This window comes from Doryrhamphus excisus, linkage group LG3 (assembly GCF_037039965.1).
Source record: "Doryrhamphus excisus strain RoL-2023G ecotype Guam linkage group LG3, RoL_Dexc_Guam_v1.1, whole genome shotgun sequence".
Lineage (NCBI taxonomy): Eukaryota > Metazoa > Chordata > Actinopteri > Syngnathiformes > Syngnathidae > Doryrhamphus > Doryrhamphus excisus.
Window position 1 is genome coordinate 5,380,372 of NC_136359.1, and position 22,907 is coordinate 5,403,278.

Consider the following 22,907-nt stretch of genomic DNA (forward strand, 5'->3'; position numbering starts at 1 on the left):
TCGTAAGTTTGACATATTATGAGAAAAAGCTCAAATCGTAAAATTGACTTTTTTCATGAATTTATGACTTTATTCTGTTGTAAATGTGCAAGAAAAAACTCATTACAAAAATGTAATATGAGACAAAAACTCAAATTGTAATATGTTTTTCATCGTAAATTCTCAAGAAAAAAAGTCGTACATTTACGATGAATTTTATTCTGTTTAATGTTCAAGAAAAAAAAAAGAAAAACTTGTAACTTTGTGACTTGTCATATTATAAGAATAAACTAAAATGGTAAATGTACCACCTTTTTCTTTCGTATTCTTTCGTATTCTTTCGTAAATGTGCAAGAAAAAAATCATTATAAAAATATAATATTAAATATAATAAAACTGACTTTTTTCCATAAATTTACGACTTTATTCTGTTGTAAATGTGCAAGAAAAAACTCATTACAAAAATGTAATAATATAAGACAAAAACTCTAATTGTAATACGTTTTTCATCGTAAATTTTCAAGAAAAAAAGTCGTACATTTACGATTAATTTTATTCTGTTTAATGTTCAAGGGAAAAAAAAACTTGTAACTTTGTGACTTGTCATATTATGAGAAAAAACTAAAATGGTAAATGTACCACCTTTTTCCTCGTATGACTTTATTTTTTCGTAAATGTGCAAGAAAAAACCATTATGAAAATATAATATTAAATATAATAAAACTCAAATTGACTTTTTGTCTAATAAATGTATGACTTTATTCTTGTAATATGAAAAAAAACCTTGTGCATCATAAATTTACGAGAAAAAAGTTGTGTATTTACGATGTAATATTATGAGACCAAAACTCAAATTGTAAATGTAAACTTTTTCCCTCATAAATTTACGAATTTATTCTTGTAATATGAAAAAACCTCTTTCATCGTAAATTTACGAGAAAAACAAGTCGTACATTTACGATGTAATATTATGAGACCAAAACTCAAATTGTAAATGGAAACTTTTTCCCTCATAAATTTACGACTTTATTTTTGTAATATGAGAAAAAAACTCTTTCATTGTAAATTTACGAGAAAAAAAAGTCGTACATTTACGATGTAATATTATGAGACCAAAACTCAAATTGTAAATGTAGACTTTTTCCCTCATAAATTTACGACTTTATTCTTGTAATATGAGAAAAAAAACCTCTTTCGTCGTAAATTTACGAGAAAAAAAAGTCATACATTTATGATGAATTTTATTCTGTTTAATGCGCAAAGGGAAAAAAAAAGAAAAACTCGTAAGTTTGTGACTTTGCCATATTATAAAAAAAAACAAAAATGGTAAATTTACCACCTTTTTTCTTATACAATTTTATTCTGTTGTAAATGCGCAAGGAAAAAAACTAATAATATTATTAGAATAAATTCATAAATTTGTGACTTTATTCTGATAATATTATGGGGAAAAAAACCCTCAAATTTACATTTCCAAAAACTTGTAAATTTACAACTTTACTCTGTCGTGAATGTACAAGAAAAAATCTCATAATATTACGACAGGAAAGTCGAAATATTATGACTTAATTCTCGTAATATTATGAGAAAAAAATCTGATAATGTCGCCAAGGTTTTTTTCTTCCTCATACCATACCATTTCCGATTTCCCTGTTTTCCTGAATGCACCTACAGTATGTCTGAATTAAACTGGTGATTTATTGGATGGGATGAGACCATGTATGGATTGTTCCCTGTGAGGCGGCCATGTTCCTACGTGGAGAGGCAGCACAGTCGCAGCATTGCCAGGGGACGGGCTTGTCGGCGGGCAGCGTGTCGTCTCTGCAGCAGCTCAGACATCGTCCGTCCTCGGCCAGCAACTGAGAGGCGGGGCAATCGGTGCAGTTCCACGCGCCCGGGCCGCGGCAGCCCAAGCAGGAGGGGTCGCAGGGCCGGCAGTCGGGCGTGTCGCTGTCAGACGTCGAGCTCTGGAGAAGAAGAGGAAGAAGAAGAAGAAGATCCGGATGTGTCTACTACGTGAAGCTGAAGGTAACAGGTATGAAGATGAAGACCTGTGAGGCCGCGTAGAAACCAATCAGGCACTGGGATTCACAGATGCTTGAGCCAATTAGCCTGTAGCCATGGTAACAGGACTGGCAGGAAACAGCGCCACCACCTGGACACACGAGAAGGTCTTGACTTGTATTCATTTGAGCCTTCTCATATTTGATTCACTTTTTTTGACAAACTCAACTTTTGACACATTTTTTCCTTAATTTTATTATATTGTTTTTTGTAATGCATCTAATTTCAATTTTATTATATTCAATTTAATTTTTTACAGCATTTAATTTCATTTTCATTGAAATGTATTTTTTCAATGATACCACATTGGACCTTTTACTGCATTTAATGTCATTTATTGTATATTGAATTACATTTGTATATTTTATTTGACTTTTTACTGCATTTAATGTCATTGAGTATATTTTGTTAAATTTTGTGACAATTTTATTTCATTTACAATATTTTTTCTTTTTATAACAATTTAGTTGACAATTTAGTTTTTAATGCATTTAATTTATTGAATTACATTTTTACAATATTTTATGAAATTATTTATGATTTATTTTGGTTTAATTATCAAAATGTTCTATTCAGCATTTGACTGTATTTTGTTTCATTTTAGTATAGTTAATAAAATGTATTTTAATATTATTTTAATAATTGTTTTATCAGGCAGTTATATTTTATATTTTTATAATATTTTATTTGATTGTTTACTTTGTTGTATTCAACATTTTACTGCATTTTAGAACATTTTATTTTCCTTTATATTTCATTTAATTCCCCTCCACAGCAGCATTGCTGAGCTTTGGAAATTCCAGTGGGAATATTGTGAGAATTCTCAGCGAGTTCTGATGGGATGAGAAAAACATAAAAAAGAAAGAGAAGAAGAAGAAGAAGAAGAAGAGCCAAGGACCTGTGCAGGTCTTGCAGGTGGGGTGGCACTTGAAGCAGGCGTTGGACCAGCTGTGTCGGTAGTATCCGGGGGGGCAGCTCTTCAGGCAGCGACCCGTCGGCTTCATGTAGACGAAGCCGTCACGGCAGCTCAGGCAGTCGCTGTCGGCGGGACCCCCGCACCGTCTGCAGGCGGGGTCGCAACGCTGGCACGCCATGATGCTCGTGTTGCCAAAATGACTGCAAAAGGAGACATTTGACTGCTGGGAACGCTCCCCTTCGCCACTTTCAACAGCCCATGTTAGACCACTTCACTCAGGAGTGTCCATAATAATAATAATAATAATAATAATACAGAAAAATATACAGAAAAATGGGAAAAATCAGCAGGAATTTTCCCAAAATATTGTCCAAAAAATGTTGAAAGCCAACCAAATTTTTTTTACGAGAATAATGTCCTAATATTATCATAAAAATAATCTCAATTTAAAAAGTCATAATTATGAGAGGAGAATTTCCCAAAATAAAGTTGCACAAATACAAAAAAATGGGAAAAATCAGGAGGAATTTTCCCAAAATATTGTCCAAGAAATGTTGAAAGCCAACCAGAAAAAGTCAGAATTTTACGAGAATAATGTCCTAATATTATCATATAAATAATCTCAATTTTAAAAAAAGTTATTATATTATATATATTATTATTATATTATATTATTATATTACAAACAACAAAGGGAAAAAAAATATTATTCCAAGAATAAAGTCAAGGGACTAAAGTCATAATTATGAGAGGAGAATTTACAAAAATAAAGTTCCACAAATACAGAAAAATGGGAAAAAATCAGCAGGAATTTTCCCAAAATATTGTCCAAAAAATGTTGAAAGCCAACCAAAAAAAGTCAGAATTTTACGAGAATAATGTCCTAATATTATCAGAAAAATAATCTCAATTTATAAAAGTTATTATTATATATATTATTATATTATATATATTATTATTATATTATATAGTATATATATATATATTATTATATTATATTATTACATTCCAAACAACAAAGGGAAAAAAATATTGTTCCGAGAATAAAGTCAAGGGACTAAAGTCATAATTATGAGAGGAGAATTTACAAAAATAAAGTTGCACAAATACAGAAAAATGGGAAAAATCAGCAGGAATTTCCCAAAATATTGTCCAAAAACTGTTGAAAGCTAACTAAAAAAGTCAGAATTTTACAAGAATAATGTCCTAATATTGTCATAAAAATAATCTCAATTTAAAAAAAAGTTATTATTATTATTATTATTATTATATTATATACATTATTATATTATATTATTATATTACAAACAACAAAGGGAAAAAAATATTGTTCCGAGAATAAAGTCAAGGGACTAAAGTCATAATTATGAGAGGAGAATTTACAAAAATAAAGTTGCACAAATACAGAGAAATGGGAAAAATCAGCAGGAATTTTCCCAAAATATTGTCCAAAAAATGTTGAAAGCCAACCAAAAAAAAGTCAGAATTTTCAGGAATAATGTCCTAATATTATCATAAAAATAATCTCAATTTAAAAAAAAAAAATTATTATTATTATATTATATTTGTTATTACAATATTATATTATTATATTACAAACAACAAAGGGAAAAAAATATTGTTCCGAGAATAAAGTCAAGGGACGAAAGTCATAATTATGAGAGGAGAATTTCCCAAAATAAAGTTGCACAAATACAAAAAAATGGGAAAAATCAGGAGGAATTTTCCCAAAATATTGTCCAAGAAATGTTGAAAGCCAACCAGAAAAAGTCCGAATTTTACGAGAATAATGTCCTAATATTATCATATAAATAATCTCAATTTTAAAAAAAGTTATTATATTATATATATTATTATTATATTATATTATTATATTACAAACAACAAAGGGAAAAAAAATATTATTCCAAGAATAAAGTCAAGGGACTAAAGTCATAATTATGAGAGGAGAATTTACAAAAATAAAGTTCCACAAATACAGAAAAATGGGAAAAAATCAGCAGGAATTTTCCCAAAATATTGTCCAAAAAATGTTGAAAGCCAACCAAAAAAAGTCAGAATTTTACGAGAATAATGTCCTAATATTATCAGAAAAATAATCTCAAATTTATAAAAGTTATTATTATATATATTATTATATTATATATATTATTATTATATTATATATATATATATATATATATATTATTATATTATATTATTACATTCCAAACAACAAAGGGAAAAAAATATTGTTCCGAGAATAAAGTCAAGGGACTAAAGTCATAATTATGAGAGGAGAATTTACAAAAATAAAGTTGCACAAATACAGAAAAATGGGAAAAATCAGCAGGAATTTCCCAAAATATTGTCCAAAAACTGTTGAAAGCTAACTAAAAAAGTCAGAATTTTATGAGAATAATGTCCTAATATTGTCATAAAAATAATCTCAATTTTAAAAAAAGTTATTATTATTATTATTATTATTATATTATTATATACATTATTATATTATATTATTATATCACAAACAACAAAGGGAAAAAAATATTGTTCCGAGAATAAAGTCAAGGGACTAAAGTCATAATTATGAGAGGAGAATTTACAAAAATAAAGTTGCACAAATACAGAGAAATGGGAAAAATCAGCAGGAATTTTCCCAAAATATTGTCCAAAAAATGTTGAAAGCCAACCAAAAAAAAGTCAGAATTTTCAGGAATAATGTCCTAATATTATCATAAAAATAATCTCAATTTTTTTAAAAAAAATTATTATTATTATATTATATTTGTTATTACAATATTATATTATTATATTACAAACAACAAAGGGAAAAAAATATTGTTCCGAGAATAAAGTCAAGGCACGAAAGTCATAATTATGAGAGGAGAATTTCCAAAAATAAAGTTGCACAAATACAGAAAAATCAGCAGGAATTTTCCCAAAATATTGTCCAAAAAATGTTGAAAGCCAACCAAAAAAAGTCAGAATTTTACAAGAATAATGTCCTAATATTATCAGAAAAATAATTTCAATTTTAAAAAAGTTATTATTATTATATTTTATATATTATATTATTGTATTACAAACAACAAAGGAAAAAATAAATAAAAATAAAGTCAAGGGACTAAAGTCATAATGATGAGAGGAGAATTTACAAAAATAAAGTTGCACAAATGCAAAAAAAAAAAACGGCTATAATTTTATGAGAATAAAATCAAAATATGAAGAGAAAAAAAGTGATTTTCCTTTGTTGTTGTTGGGTTTTTTTGTGGCTTCAGTGGAAAAAGTTTGGACACCCCTTGAACGACTTGGAAGTGTGCCTTGATGTTGGGATGTGGACAGTTAAAAAGTGCGTGTCTGTCGCTTTAAGGCCGCTTTAAGGCACTGTGTCATTCCAGGAAAGGTTATTGGCGAGTACCTCTCGGAGCACGTTTGTACACAGCTGCTTCCCTGCCTGAAGAAGCCCGGTCTACAGGCGACACACTGCACGCTGTGGCGGCCCACACAGGAAGCGCAGCTCACGTGGCAGCGCTCGCACACAAGCTCGTCCTTGTCGTCGCCATAGTAACCCACTGGACACTGCGGCGTGCATGTAGAGTCTGCCCCAAACACACAAACACAAGTGAAGAGTGGATTCTCTCATGGAGATCATCCACAAAGTGCACCCACTCAGCAGGAAGCGTGGAGGGTCGCAGCTGAGGCAGCGGTCCGAGCCCGGGCCCGAGCAGCGGCGGCAGGACGGGTGGCAGGGCTGGCACTGGCCTCGAGCGTCCATGTAAGAGCGTAGTGAGCACTGGCTGTACCACACGCAGTGACCGCCGCTGTCTTTACGCCGGTTCGATTCGCAGCTCAGGCACGACGATGGCTCGTTGCCCGAACACGTCAGACAGGACTGGTCGCAATCTGGAAGAGGCGGGACATTTCAGGACCAAAAAAAAAAAAAAAACAACACACTTGACTGATTCTCCGCAGCGTGTTTACCTCGACATTCGCCATCAGCGTGGTCGTAGTAAGTGTTGCTGGGACACTCAGGCAGACACTCGCCGTCGTAGCGGACGGCTTTCGGGTTGCGGCACGTGTCGCAATCGTCACTGTCGGGGCCGTTGCAGGAAGCGCAGTCGGCATGGCAATGCATGCACTCCCGCTGTTTCTCGCTGGCGAAGTAGCCGGCAGGGCATTCGTCCACGCATCCGTCGGCATGGAGGAAGAAGACGTCGGCACATCCTGATTGAAATAAAACCACTTTGTTGTTTAAAACCTTTTTGGAATGATTTCTTCTTTTTTTTCCCTTGCTAGCTCCGCCCACAGTTTGATGCATGAGTCGGATTCGCAGTAGGCGATGTCACTGTCACCATGGCAACAACTGGGATGCTATAGTCATGATTACATTTGGAACTTTTAAAGCAGCGTGTCTACATAGCGTCGCTTTTAAATTTGGGGATGCGTGGTTGCCATGGTAACGATAAGAGGCATTGCTCCTCATGACAAGCTGGTGTAGCGTCAATCTGATTTAAAATGTACTTTTTTTGTATTTAATATCTACTTTTTATGCACATTTTAAAAGTAAACTTAAGTTTGTTTAATTTTATTGATTTATTTTATTTTTTAAATATTTTTTTATTATTCTCTGAGGAACAAAATCCTTAGCGGGCTAGCATACAATGTCTACTGTTTCATAATAATTAAAATTATTTTTAATTCATTACTTAAAATATATTATGATTAATTTATATTATTTTGAAAAAATATTTTACTCACTTTTTTATATTATTTTCTTATTATTTCCCTGTATTTAAATGTTTTTTTTTATTTGGTTTAATTTTATTACCTTTATTTTTTTTTTATATGTTTTATTCTTGAACATCATAAGACGGGTAACATGCAATTTTATTTATGCACTTTTTTATTTATTTGTATTTTTTATATTATTTGTATTACTTCCCTGTATACATTTTTTATACAAGTTTTATCCACAATCCATAAGTTTAAGTAACCTTATATTGTTTAATTTTATTTTTTAACTTTGTTAATTTTTATTTGTTAATATTTGTTAATACCTTTTTATTTTTCAGTGAGAAACAATATCCTTAGGGGGCCTAAATATAATTTAAATGTTTTTTTGTTGTTTTTTTTAACTTATGTTTATTTTACTCACTTTATATATTATTTCCCTGTAATAATTTAAATAAATTAATTAGTATATTTATATGTATAATCTTATATATACCGTAATATAAATACAAATGATCTCCAATATGTAGAATAGTTTATGACAAAAAATCTATTTTCCATTCCAGCTCCCTGATAGACCATCAGAGGCTTTCTGTAAACCAACCATGTTAAGAATCCTGAGTCTGATAAGCAGCTCGGAGACGCCACCTAATGGCGGCGGACTTACTCAGACAGAGGCCATCTTGATTGCACTGCGTACAGTCAGGGGGGCAGCGGACGCATTGTGCGTCTTTGCTGTAGTAGCCCAGAGGACACCGACGTCTGCACGAGCGCTCCAGCAGGAGGAATCCGTCATCACAGCTCAGGCAAAAGGAGGCGTTTCCCTGACAGGAAGCGCAATGTGGAGCACACAGGTGGCACACGCCGCCCTCGGGAAAAAAACCTCTGGACGACGAAAAAAAATCACTTGTTAGAGTTACTTACACACACACACACACACATTATAAGGGAATGACAACCTGTGGCACTCCAGCACACACGTTCCGTCCTGCAGGAAGAGTCCAGCTTGGCATCGCTTGCACACGTTGGCGTCCTGACACGAGACGCAGCCCTCCATGCAGGCGTCACAGCGACCAGACGTGCGGTTGGCGAAGGTGGATGACGGACAGCGGAGGGTGCACGTCTGATGAGCTGTCAGGAAATTACCTACAAAAACAAAGTCAGAGGGAATATTACATATTTTTATTGACATATAATTTATATTGTTATTTTATTAATTAATAATTACATTAATACACTAAACTATAAAAAATAATTTAATAATAATAATTTAATAATATATATTTAATTAGTCTTTAATTATATAATATATAACAAATTATTATATTATATTATTACATTATTTTAATTATTTATTTATTATATTAATTAGTACAATTATTACATTAATTAATACACCAAACTAATTAATTTAATTAAAAAATTAATTTAATATATAATTATGTAGTTATTCTTTAATTATATAATATATAACTAATTATATTATATTATTAATACTTATTATATCATTACATTACTTTAATTAATTTATTATATTATTTACTATATAATATATATTATTATATAATTTACTATACATATAAAATTTATTAATTATATAATATATAATTAATTCTTATATTATATTATATCTAAATCTATTGATCTCAATAATTCCATGAAAATATAATATATAATAATAATAATAATAATAATAATAATAATAATAATAACAATAATAATAACAATAATAATAACATAATAATACTAATATAATATATATAATATAATCAATGATTATGGTTTATTAAAATTTATGGTTTATTTTGGAAATGTTGAATTTTTAAGCAGGCAAAATGGGATGCACACTAAAAAGCGACATTTAAAAAGTCAAAAAAATAATGTTAAGAATTATTTTGTTATACTTATGTGCAGGGAATTATCATTCATTTTAAAATGTTTTTAATCAAGGCTGCATGGTGGACGAGTGGTTGGCGCGAAAGTGACCCACAAGCAGATGAAGACACACACCTGAGTGACAGGCGATGCAGTCATCTTTGCGTGGAGAAAAGCACGTCTTACAAGAAGAATGACAAAGCTCACAGTCTCCGTGCTCTGCAACAACACAAAGCGGTCCACACGTTGAAGGAAGCGTACGATCCCAAACGACGACCACAAAGCGAGACTTACCGTTACGGAAGCGTCCTTGGGTACACGCTCCCAGCTGGGCTCCCTTCAGACACTCTCCGTCCCTCAGCGTCATCTCGTCCTCGCACGAGTCGCAGTCGTCAAATCTGGGCCCGCCGCAGGTCTTGCAGGCGCGGTGACACCGCTCACACTCCTGGCTCTCCACGTCCACAAAGAAGCCCTCCTCGCAGTGGTCCGCACACCTCCCATCTGGGACACACGGAGACAGGTCTCGGTCTTCGGCCTCGCTGCCGTCGCCATTAAACAACAACACTCTGAAAAGAAGCGGTACCAAAAAGATAGAATCCCTCCAGACACCAGTAGCACTGGGTGGGGTCACATATGGCGCAATGCTGGTCTTCACAGGGAGAACACGTCATGGTCTCTGCAGCTCCGTAGGTCTGATCCGGACAGGACTGGTAGCAGTCCGAATCCAGCCTGGAAGACACACGACATGAAGCAAAAATATCGACAACAAGAGTGCTCCCTTTTGTTTGTTTCTTTCGGATTACGGAGTCGCCACAGTGGATCTCCATAGCCTTACTGGTAGAAATGATCTTCACACTTGAGGCACACGGTTCCTTGTTCTGGATGTCCGGAATTTTCTGTGAGGAACAACATTGTTAGCAGGCAAGCTAACATGCTAATCATGCAATGATTCCTTACCAACGTGTACAAATGTTTGTATGCCCTCCATTTTCTGTTTTCAATTCATTCTTTACAGTACAGTACAGATAGTGTCAGTTTATCGAGTATTTCAAATCGGGGTGGGGGGGGACATGACAGAAAATAATTGAGAAATTGAGAAGCAGTTCCAATGAGAGGGAATACTTGCTGTTAATGATATTTACCAGCAGAGGGAGCTCTAACAACACAAAACACACTTAGGCACATTGAAGTGTTTTCCATGCTTAGAATTCCTATATACTGGAAATATTTGTTGGAGCTTTTTCAAATAAAGATATTCCTATTGTTTTATTATTATTATAATTTTTTTTCAATTGTTTTATTATTATTTTTTATTAGCGTTGTCAGTATTACCATGTGAACTTTTTCTTGTTGCTGTATGCCTTTTTGCTGTTGTTTTCTTGTTGTATTGTATTTTTTTAATGTTTTGAGAGAAAGCAAAACTAATTCCGACTTGATTTCAGTCCAGAAACGACAAAACAGCCCAAAAGGACAAGGAAAGGACAAATGGAGAAGACAAAAGACATGTTTTTTTGTTTTTTTTTTTTTAAAGAGAAGAACCCTTTTGAAGACTTCCCCTTGGGCCATTTATGCTCCTCTATTGACCCCCCCCCCTTCTCACACACACACACACACACATATCCCCCCAACCTCCCTCCAGCAATAACAACCCAACACTGGTTTGCACTTGAAGGCAGCAGACAAGCCGCTACGTGTGCAAGCAATTATTCATGCAGAGAGGCGCGAGGAGACACACGATACGACGAAGACGTGGACCTTCAGCCTGTTTGTGTCTGGTAGGATCACCTGGATGTTGTCCACATCAATATTTCAGCATATGATGACTTTCCTGAAAATATTCCAATTCAATTGGAATATTACGATTGGATTTAAGCATATTTCCTGTTGCGTGTTTGTGTAATGAGGGCAACGAGGGCGTGGCCTAAGGAGGTCAAGATGTTGTTATCAAGGTGTGCACAACTGGGAGGAAATGCATTTTTAATATGAGCTAAAATGGGACGAAATGAACAGTTACGGTAACAGTTAATATAAAAAGTATATTAAAAGTCTTTCAGCAGTGGGGAGATGGCAAAGACGTTGATTGGCAAGTGATGACAGAACCATTCATCGGTTTGGTGCCAATCGTCACAGGGCGGCTAAAAACATGTTGAGGTCAAATATAATAGAAATGAAGGAAACTCAGAAGAATTAAAAAAAAAAAATTATGCTATTTTTACATTTTCCAAACAAAACAGCAAAAATGTTAAACTCTGCAAGAATAAAGTAAAAAATATTTATTTTGTAATATAATTTCTATTGCATTATGTTTTTATTTTCAAGCATGTACCTCAGCACATTCTAAACACATCTGTAAATTTAAATATTACCTGTGGAGTACCCCAGGGGTCAATACTGGAACCAAATCCGTTCAACGTGTATATGAAGTTACAAAAGACTTAAAGTTGGTAATATTTGCGGATGATAAGACTACCACTGAAGACGTGATTAAAAATGTCATAGATTAAATGGTCATATTAATCAGATGGTTTGATAATAATAGATTATCCGTAAGTCAAAACAATAAATAATAAAACAAGAAAACAAGATATGTACAAGCAAATACAAATAGACAGTGTAAACTGAAAATACATTCTCGGGGTCATAATAGATGAAACTATGAGCTGGAAATCTCATATTGAAATACCAAAGAAAATAATTCTAAATATTTAAAAAAAAAATTAAATATTAAAAAAAAAATTTTGAATGTTTTTTTAACTGATAGTAATTTTCAAGCATGAACATTTTTTTAAGAGTTGTACCAATATAAGCATAAAAATTGGATATCGGTGTCAGATTTTTTTTCCCGTTCATCAAAATCGAGATATGTCATGTTACATATATCGCCTGATATCGGTATCGGAAACTGAAAGTTGGACAATATCGGCACAGTTCTCGGCAAAAAAGCCAATATTTTTTTCCTTTTTAAATGACTATTTTATATTTGGTTCCACTCTCATACCGACACCTCCAAGCCACATATACTCACATGGACAATTTGGAATGATGATGAACTTCAGAATTGAGTGTCATGAGTGTCCTGGCTGGTCCACCACTAAAGCGTGTGATGGGACAGGTATGCTTTTCTCCTTATTATATATAACTAGTGTGGCATGGGCTGTGATGCTGTTGCGTTGAGGCTCAACCAACCATACAAAAGAAGAATAACTGATGGTTCTTTGTTATCTACTCACTGTGTTCACACTGCTTGCAGCCTTCATCACAGGGGAGACAGTCCTCAGCCTCGGCAACCTCACCTAAAACAACACGGGTTCGCCTTCAACATTTTTTGGATCAGTCTTTGAGATTTTGGAGAACTTGTCCTGTATTTTTCCCCCCCAAGTACACTGACCATTATTTGTGTAGTCATATGCCGAAAATGTTCCTATATGGCAATGTTAAAAAAGCCTTCAAAAAATTCAGGTGAGCCGGCTCACCCCCAAAATGTAATCACTTCTTCCCGTTTCTGATAATTCCGGAAAATTCCATCCGAATCCAGTCAGGACTTTTTGAGTTATTTTGAACACAAACAAAGACTCCCACCAAGGAGCTCCATCCATGACAGGATGATACAGCTGTGAAGTGTGTGAAGGAGCGATATCACAGCAATATCACTTCCTGCAGCTGTCAGACTCCATAATATAAACTGCTGCTAAAATCCTGTACAATAGTCGTGCAATAAATCCATAAATGTGACATAATGTATAACATTCATTCATTCCTTTTCTACCGCTTATCCTCAACAGGGACGTGCGGGTGCTGGAGCCTATCCCATGCTGTCTTGGGGCGAGAGGCAGGGTACACTCTGGACTGGTGGCCAGCCAATCACAGGGCACATATAGACAAACAACCATTCACACTCACATTCATACCTATGGACAATTTCATTCATTCCTTTTCTACCGCTTATCCTCACGAGGGTGGCGGGGGGTGCTGGAGCCTATCCCAGCTGTCTTGAGGCGAGAGGCGGGGTACACCCTGGACTGGTGGCCAGCCAATCACAGGGCACATATAGACAAACAACCATTCACACTCACATTCATACCTATAGACAATTTGGAGTCGCCAATGTTTTTCGCATGATAGGGGAGAACATGCAAACTCCACACAGAGATGTCCAAGGGTTGGATTGAACTCGGGTCTCCTAGCTGTGAGGTCTATGCGCTAACCACTCGACCGCCGTGCAGCCCCATGTATAACATTAAATTTACAAACATTTTTAAAAATAAGAAGAAATCTCAAGAACATGGCCACAGCTGAGGCCACGGCTATGTAAAATTAATAAATACTAATACTAATAAATAAATACTAAATAAATACTAATAATAAATAAAATACTAATAATAAAAATATTGATAGCCTCATTTGTTTCTTGAAAGGTCACCTATATTGTCCCTAATCCTTCCTTATATCATCTTTTTCACACAATTTATACTATCTTGAGCTGAAAAGAGGTAAAAATTTTTGCGGTTGTTCGGCCGGCTGACGGCTGACGGCTGAAATCTCACCACGGCTGTGGGGCGGGGCGGCCAAGGAAAAGCACAGCCGTGTAGACCTCTATATAGAACTTCTTGATTTGATTACCTCAATTTTACATTTTCTATGCTCATGTGTCCATCTGCCAAAAACAGCTAACAAAGCAAATAAGCAAATATTCAATTGTTGTGTTGTGATGCACACTCACCTGCGCTGCACTCCAGTGGAAAACATTTGCCGTCTTGGAGTTTGTGTCCCGGCTTGCAGCGTAGACAGCGACTGGCCGAGGTGCAAGTCATGCAGTCCGGAGCGCACGGCTCGCATCGTTTGTGCACGGAGTGGAAAAAGCCCTCTGGACAGACGTCCCGACACTGACTACCAAACAGGTAGCGGGTCACGTCAAACATATCTGGAAAGGGAAATAGCTTTTAAGATGTGTAGAGAAGCCTTTAGACAAAAGTGCTGGTCATTCACGTGGGGGGGTCCAGAGGCTGTATCATGTCCACAGGGTTTTACAAAGTGACTTTTGTGTACTGCTGCCCTACCAGTGTGAGATGAAACTGCATTGAGCGCATCAAATATAGTACCTACGGGTATACAGTACACATAGGGAGGCCGCACAGTGGACGAGTGGTTGGCATGTTGTCCACACAGTTAGGACATCGGTTAGATCTACGTTTGAATCTCCGCTCTGTGTGGCGTTAGGATGGGTTTTTTTTTTCCGGGTAGTCCGGTTTCCTCACACATTTCAGGGTGTACCCTGCTGTCAGCTGGGATAGGCTCCAGCATACCCTCCCCATGAGGGTTGGTGACAACCTGAGTCAATACCATGCAGTGGAAAAGGTACATTATTAGTGCCGGGGAACCAAAATGGTTCAGTCGGTTGCCAGTTAATTGCTGTAGGAGACAATGTAAATACCTTTATTGGTAAACGTAAGTATTAGCGTGATATTTCCATAGCTCTGAGTCGCTAATGAGTGGATAAAATGTCACCAATAATTAAGCCAATTTGCTTTTTCAGAGATGGAGGTGTCCTGTGACATTTTCACGGCACGCCCCCCCCCCTGCATTGATCTACTAGCGTAGGGCAGGAGAGTCCATTACACCAAGAAAAGTGATTAGCATGAGGAAAAGTAACTGACATCTTTGAGTTCTAATTAGGGGGACTGATCCCAGGTCGGCTGAACAGTGGTTAGCGCGCAGGTCGCACAGCTCGGAGACCAGAGTTCGATTCCACCCTCGGTCATCTCTGTGTGGAGTTTGCATGTTCGGGTACTCCGGTTTCCTCCCACATTCCAAAAACATGCTAGGTTAATTAGCGACTCCAAATTGTCCATAGGTATGAATGTGAGTGTGAATGGTTGTTTGTCTATATGTGCCCTGTGATTGGCTGGCCACCAGTCCAGGGTGTAGCGGAGAGGCTACTCGGGTTGAGATGTCTCCCAGGATGCACTGGTTTGGAGCGGTCAAAGGATTAGGGGGTGTGTTCAAATCTAAGAACACGGAAGGTTTTATTTATGTTTATGCTGTGGTACTGATGAGACATACATACATACAAAGACAAAGACAAATACACAATAAACGATAATAATAACGTAATGTAACTCATATTACACAAGCATAATGATGAGCTAAATGCACGCTACACACAGAAATTCAACAAAGAAACCAAGCAAACATGACACTCACTAGCTAACCGTTATTAGCTTAACCGTAGTTAGCTTAAATACTGATATACTGATATTAGCGCCGATGAACAAGAGAGCCTAACTTTGTGAAAAGGGTGCCAAAACTACTCCACAGCTCCCACAATAAAGCCAAAAACTCACCTATATGCATCCACGCACAGCATCAACCTGGTGATATGATGTATGAGGCGCAATAAGGCTCAGAGATCTATGAATTGTTCAAGCGAAAAAATGTCCCGCTCTGTGGTGCGTTTACTGACCGCTGAACACCGTCGGACAAACGACACTCAAAGCTGAACATACAATGCAATGTAAATTATGGGCTTTCTAACACAGGGTTTACCCCCAAAGACCCCCCGCGACCCTAGTGAGGATAATATTATTATATTATATAATAATAATATATGAAAAATGATCCCAGGTCTACCTGTGTCACAAGCGGTGCACTTGTCAGGCCCCTCGTCACTGCACTCCTGGCAGGTGTGGTGACAGCGGAGACACTGCCTGGCCACGGCGTAGCGCCCCCTCTGGCAGCGGATGACGCACATGCCCTCATCAAAGAAGCTGAATATAACAGGGGGATGTTGTTGATGCTGTTATTGACCATATTGTGTGTGGTTGTAATTGAAGGTTTTATATCCGGGTCCTCTCTCTCACCGTGATGACGGGCAGCTGGTGCAGTCCTCTCTTTCGGGACCCGTGCACTCCAGACAGGTGACGTCACACAGGAGACACTTGTCATGGCGACCCATGTACTGACCTGGCGGGAGAAGCCAATACTCGCAGCCTTATTAAGTATACAAGTACATAGTATACAGTCAAAATACACGATAGACTACTTTTCAGCTGAAATACTAATGCTGACAATTACCATCAATAATTCCGGAATAAATAAGACATCTGTCATCATGTAGATAACGTGCGACAAGTTAGGCGTCATTAGCACAGTGTAGATCAGACATGGCATCTGTAAAGCTGATGGTCACGTCGCCCCAATTGAATAAATAAACGCCACACCTCAAATAACTCTGACATCCGATACCAATATGTCAGCAGCACCCAACTTGGTAGATATCATTACCACAACCCAGACAAGCTTGAAATGAGAAATGGCATCTGTAAAGCTGATGGTCACGTTCCCCCAATTGAATAAATAAATGCCACACCTCGAATAACACTGACATCCGATATCGATATGTCGGCAACACCTAGCTCGGTAGATATCATTACCACGACACAGACGAGCTGGAGATGAGACATGGCATCTGTAAAGCTGATGTTCACGGCGCCCAAATTGAATAAATAAATGCCACACCTCGAATAACACTGACATCCGATATCAATATGTCGGCAACACCTAGCTCGGTAGATATCATTACCACGACACAGACGAGCTGGAGATGAAACATGGCATCTGTAAAGCTGATGTTCACGGCACCCAAATTGAATAAATGCCACACCTCAAATAACAATGACATGTGATATCAATATGTCGGCAACACCTAGCTCGGTAGATATCATTACCACGACACAGACGAACTGGAGATGAGACATGGCATCTGTAAAGCTGATGTTCACGGCGCCCAATTGAATAAATAAATGCCACACCTCAAATAACACTGACATCCGATACCAATATGTCGGCAACACCTAACTCGGTAGATATCATTACCACGACACAGGCGAGCTGGAGATGAGACATGGCATCTGTAAAGCTGATGGTCACGGCGCCCAAATTGAATAAATAAATGCCACACCTCAAATAACGCTGACATCCGATAACGATATGTCGGCAACACCTAACTAGGTAGATATCATTACCACGACACAGACGAGCTGGAGATGAGACATGGCATCTGTAAAGCTGATGTTCACGGCACCCAAATTGAATAAATGCCACACCTCAAATAACAATGATATGTGATATCAATATGTCGGCAACACTTAACTCGGTAGATATCATTACCACGACACAGACGAGCTGGAGATGAGACATGGCATCTGTAAAGCTGATGTTCACGCCGCCCCAATTGAATAAATAAATGCCACACCTCAAATAACACTGACATCCGATATCGATATGTTGGCAACACCTAACTTGGTAGATATCATTACCACGACACAGACGAGCTGGAGGTGAGACATGGCATCTGTAAAGCTGATGTTCACAGCGCCAAAATTGAATAAATAAACGCCACACCTCCAATAACTAGTCAGGCAACACGTTACATTAATATGGGCCAAGACAGACGTGACACGGTAGACACCAACTGTAAACATGGCATCTGTAAAGCTGATGTTCACGGCGCCCAAATTGAAGAAATAAACGCCACACCTCCAATAAATTGTCAGGCGACACGTTACATTAATATGGACCGAGACAGACGTGACAGAAGTGTGTTGCAGAATCAACAAAAACCGTCTCTCACCTTTGTACTGGACCAGGAGGACATTCTCGCGTATGGTGTGTGTATGCATGTGTGTGTGTGAGGTAGACAAGGTTATCTGTGTAAATTGTTCCTCACAAAACTAATGAGCTTCTTTGTATTCCAACACAAACAGACAGCATTCACATAGCTGGAATAAACACATACCCAATACAGTACAAACAGGGAACATCTCGGGAAAGCTGCACTCCACTTTAGAAGATGTTTTAGACCAAGGGTCTCAAACACGCGGGCCAAATGTGGCCCGCAGGACACCAGTTTGAGGCCCCCACCTTGATATGAAAGTTTAATGTTAGTGCGGCCCGCGCAAGTTTGATATGGATACTGTATGGTATCATGTACCCAGAAAAAATTATTACGTTTGATTAATGTTCATGTTAAAGGTTAAATAACTGTTAATAGTTATCCTCCCTATCCGTGTGGAAGTGGTAAGTTTTTGGCTATTTAAGTTTAAAGGAAATAACTTGAAGGCTACCGTTTAGGTCGCTAGCTCTCTAGTTTGCGAGTTAGCATGTGTCTCAAGACCCTGCAGTTGCGCAATATGTTGTAAATAAAAAGAGTATAAATGTGACTATAGTCGTGTTTTGTCATGTCTACAGGGCTCTAATAATGCTTTGTTCATTTTAATCTGAAAAAAATAATTTGTCTACCCACCAACTATATGTGGTTTCTTAAGTTTTTATTATTTGCCGTTTTATTATTATTATTATATTTATTTATTTATGACTGATTGATTGATTTTCTTTATTCTTGATTTGTTTATTTATTTTTAAACTTATTTTGTGTAGAAAAATAATAATTAAGATATTTGAGAACAGTAGAATGTTTTATCAGAGCTTTTATTGTAGAAAATCGGAAACAAAGCACTGAAAAAGTTTGTGTATTTTTCCGTTTTTAATAAATGCGTTTTAGACTAATAAAATAAAAAAGGAAGCAAGATTACAGCAGAGGAACTATACTGTTGTAGTCTTTGTTTACCTGGCGAGGACACAGTGAGAGGCTACATAGGCACATTAATCAGTAGGGGAAGCTATACACTGTAGTATACTGCTATAGTATACAGTAGATCTTTTGGTATATTCCATGTTTACATAGCTCATATATCTCTGTATATTGAAGAAGCCTTACCTTACCGTTTTGGTGCAGATCTGGATAAAAGGGTGGTAGTTTGTGTTTTGGGCTACGGATTCCATATCATGGTCAATTCTAACAATTTAGAATGCTTGTCGTAAACTGACACCCTGTAGCTTTAATGCTAATGAGCCATGTCTGTCCAACACTGTGTTTCTCCAAGAGGTTCCCCTTTTTAGATATACACCAACATGCCATTTATCGCATTTACGGCAAGATTAGCATTACAGAGTGGGACAGGAGGACACAAATGTGAGCAAACTAGCATACTGTAGCTATGTGAGCTACAATGCTAACAGCCACAGAATAACAGAATGGCTGTAGATGACTGAAGGCTTCATTTTAAGATGTTTAGCAAGTTTAGGTTGTTTTTCTGACAAAGCTGTCCTCCACAAAATGGAGGACATTTGGAGAAAATTCAAGCGTACAACTGGATGCTGATCTCTTGGCTAGAATGGACTTTTGGGTTTTTTTTCCCCTTCAAAAACGGAATTTGTAGGTTATAATGCACATCTGGAAGTCAACATAAGTCAAATAAGACAACATAAATAGCGGAAACGGAACAGAAAACAAAAGCATGAATAGATTAAACATTTTAATAAGAACATTTAAGTAAAAAAAAATGAAATCTAGGACTCTGAGTAACAATAATGCATCGTGGCAGATATGTCACAGGTACACAACAAAAACAGCTTTTATATGAGGGTTGATTGTGTATGTGTGTGTTTTTTGTGAGTGTGTGTGTCTGCTAGCCTAGTCTAGTCAACAATGAGCAGTTTTTGTTAACCAAAAAAGGGGCTTCATCAGTCTTTATTACAAATCAGCAAGAACCAAGACCAGGTAACAGTACAACAATCTAATACTGCAAATGCTCATACACACACACACACACACACACACACACAGGCATACATACTCGCTCATACATACACACACTCAGCAATCTGTTATACTGTTCTTTATGAGACACCAGCACCAGTCGGAATACGCGGGGTTTGGACTGGGATCAGGTGAGGTTTTTCCAAGGTGGCGGCAAGACGAGTGGACACCTACTGTACGTGTGTATTTAAACCTTAACGCTTGGATTGCCAGAAGGACCGAATTAAAAAAAAAAAAAAAAAAGTAAAACAAATCTGAGGGAAAGGCAGAGTAGTTGCGGCGTTGACCTTTGACCCTTTGAATGCGTAGTGAACACCCTTCGGTGGGAAATGTGGCATGATGGTTGTGGAGTTTGGGGACCAGGAGGGACATATATATACGTGGGAGAATCCATTGCTACTCTACAGCAGGGGTGTCCAAAGTGCAGCTACTTTTTGTTACCATGCCTCGGCATAATCTAAAAATACACAAAATGTTTGATGGACAGTCCCACCCATGCTAGTACCTACGTGCTTATTATCACTTATTACACAAAGCTGGGCTGCTTTCTGGTTTTCGGGTGTTCAAAGTCCATCAAGATGGCCGCCTGCATCCTTCAATGTGTCTGGATGCGGCCCTCGTTTGGACACCCCTGGTCAAAAAGATTTATCAGCATTTTATGAGCCATGTCTGGCCTTACGGTCGGGAAAGAACCATCTTCTTTATCGAAAAATCAGGGATGGGCATCATAATGGCTTTATTTATATCGCTTGTGCAGAATTTATAGTTGATGAATCGTATCTGAGTGGCACGACTGAATGCAACCAAACAGGCACAGTAAACCAGCAGAGGCTCTGTAATGAACGCAACCGGCAGAAACAACGAGCAGAGCCAAATGCTGGCAGAAGCACCACAGGATGCAACCAGCAGAGGGCGCTACGTCATGCAAGCAGGAGAAGCACTAATGGATGAAATAAGCACAGGTACTCGATCAGCAGAGCTGATACCGGATTGCAACCAGCAGAGGCACTACTGGATGCAACCAGCAGAGGCGCTACTGGATGCAACCAGCAGAGGCGCTACTGGATGCAACCAGCAGAGGCGCTACTGGATGCAACCAGCAGAGGCGCTACTGGATGCAACCAGCAGAGGCACTACTTGAAGCAACCAGCAGAGGCACTACTTGATGCAACCAGCAGAGGCACTACTGGATGCAAACCAGCAGAGGCACTACTGGATGCAACCAGCAGAGGCACTACTGGATGCAACCAGCAGAGGCACTACTTGATGCAACCAGCAGAGGCACTACTGGAAGCAACCAGCAGAGGCACTACTGGATGCAACCAGCAGAGGCACTACTGGAAGCAACCAGCAGAGGCACTACTTGATGCAACCAACAGAGGCACTACTTGATGCAACCAGCAGAGGCACTACTTGATGCAACCAGCAGAGGCACTACTTGATGCAACCAGCAGAGGCACTACTTGTTGCAACCAGCAGAGGCACTACTTGATGCAACCAGCAGAGGCACTACTTGTTGCAACCAGCAGAGGCACTACTTGATGCAACCAGCAGAGGCACTACTTGTTGCAACCAGCAGAGGCACTACTTGATGCAACCAGCAGAGGCACTACTGGAAGCAACCAGCAGAGGCACTACTTGAAGCAACCAGCAGAGGCACTACTGGAAGCAACCAGCAGAGGCGCTACTGGAAGCAACCAGCAGAGGCGCTACTAGATGCAACCAGCAGAGCCGCTACTTGAAGCAACCAGCAGAGGCACTACTTGATGCAACCAGCAGAGGCACTACTTGATGCAACCAGCAGAGGCACTACTGGATGCAACCAGCAGAGGCACTACTGGATGCAACCAGCAGAGGCACTACTTGATGCAACCAGCAGAGGCACTACTTCAAGCAACCAGCAGAGGCACTACTGGATGCAACCAGCAGAGGCACTACTTGAAGCAACCAGCAGAGGCACTACTGGATGCAACCAGCAGAGGCACTACTGGATGCAACCAGCAGAGGCACTACTGGATGCAACCAGCAGAGGCACTACTGGATGCAACCAGCAGAGGCGCTACTGGATGCAACCAGCAGAGGCGCTACTTGATGCAACCAGCAGAGGCGCTACTGGAAGCAACCAGCAGAGGCGCTACTGGAAGCAACCAGCAGAGGCGCTACTGGAAGCAACCAGCAGAGGCACTACTTGAAGCAACCAGCAGAGGCACTACTTGAAGCAACCAGCAGAGGCACTACTTGAAGCAACCAGCAGAGGCACTACTGGATGCAAACCAGCAGAGGCACTACTGGATGCAACCAGCAGAGGCACTACTTGATGCAACCAGCAGAGGCACTACTTGAAGCAACCAGCAGAGGCACTACTGGATGCAACCAGCAGAGGCACTACTGGAAGCAACCAGCAGAGGCACTACTTGATGCAACCAACAGAGGCACTACTTGATGCAACCAGCAGAGGCACTACTTGAAGCAACCAGCAGAGGCACTACTGGAAGCAACCAGCAGAGGCGCTACTGGATGCAACCAGCAGAGGCACTACTGGAAGCAACCAGCAGAGGCGCTACTGGATGCAACCAGCAGAGGCGCTACTTGAAGCAACCAGCAGAGGCGCTACTTGAAGCAACCAGCAGAGGCACTACTGGAAGCAACCAGCAGAGGCGCTACTGGATGCAACCAGCAGAGGCGCTACTGGATGCAACCAGC

General features: G+C 38.4%; 1 protein-coding gene across 1 annotated transcript in view; it reads right to left on the reverse strand.

The window, feature by feature from the left end:
• Positions 1 to 22,907, reverse strand: part of pcsk5b (proprotein convertase subtilisin/kexin type 5b) — a 120,189-nt gene that overhangs the window by 722 nt on the left and 96,560 nt on the right. Inside the window, exons 21-36 of the mRNA XM_058069532.2 lie at positions 16,405 to 16,507; positions 16,175 to 16,311; positions 14,268 to 14,468; positions 12,778 to 12,840; positions 10,383 to 10,443; positions 10,131 to 10,276; positions 9,842 to 10,048; positions 9,683 to 9,766; positions 8,632 to 8,818; positions 8,340 to 8,557; positions 6,923 to 7,165; positions 6,611 to 6,844; positions 6,360 to 6,540; positions 2,942 to 3,159; positions 2,031 to 2,134; positions 1,736 to 1,946 (exon numbers count right to left, since the gene is read on the reverse strand). Of these exons, the coding sequence (XP_057925515.2) occupies positions 1,736 to 1,946; positions 2,031 to 2,134; positions 2,942 to 3,159; positions 6,360 to 6,540; positions 6,611 to 6,844; positions 6,923 to 7,165; positions 8,340 to 8,557; positions 8,632 to 8,818; positions 9,683 to 9,766; positions 9,842 to 10,048; positions 10,131 to 10,276; positions 10,383 to 10,443; positions 12,778 to 12,840; positions 14,268 to 14,468; positions 16,175 to 16,311; positions 16,405 to 16,507 (2,598 nt within the window). The remainder of the gene's footprint in view (positions 1 to 1,735; positions 1,947 to 2,030; positions 2,135 to 2,941; positions 3,160 to 6,359; positions 6,541 to 6,610; positions 6,845 to 6,922; positions 7,166 to 8,339; positions 8,558 to 8,631; positions 8,819 to 9,682; positions 9,767 to 9,841; positions 10,049 to 10,130; positions 10,277 to 10,382; positions 10,444 to 12,777; positions 12,841 to 14,267; positions 14,469 to 16,174; positions 16,312 to 16,404; positions 16,508 to 22,907) is intronic.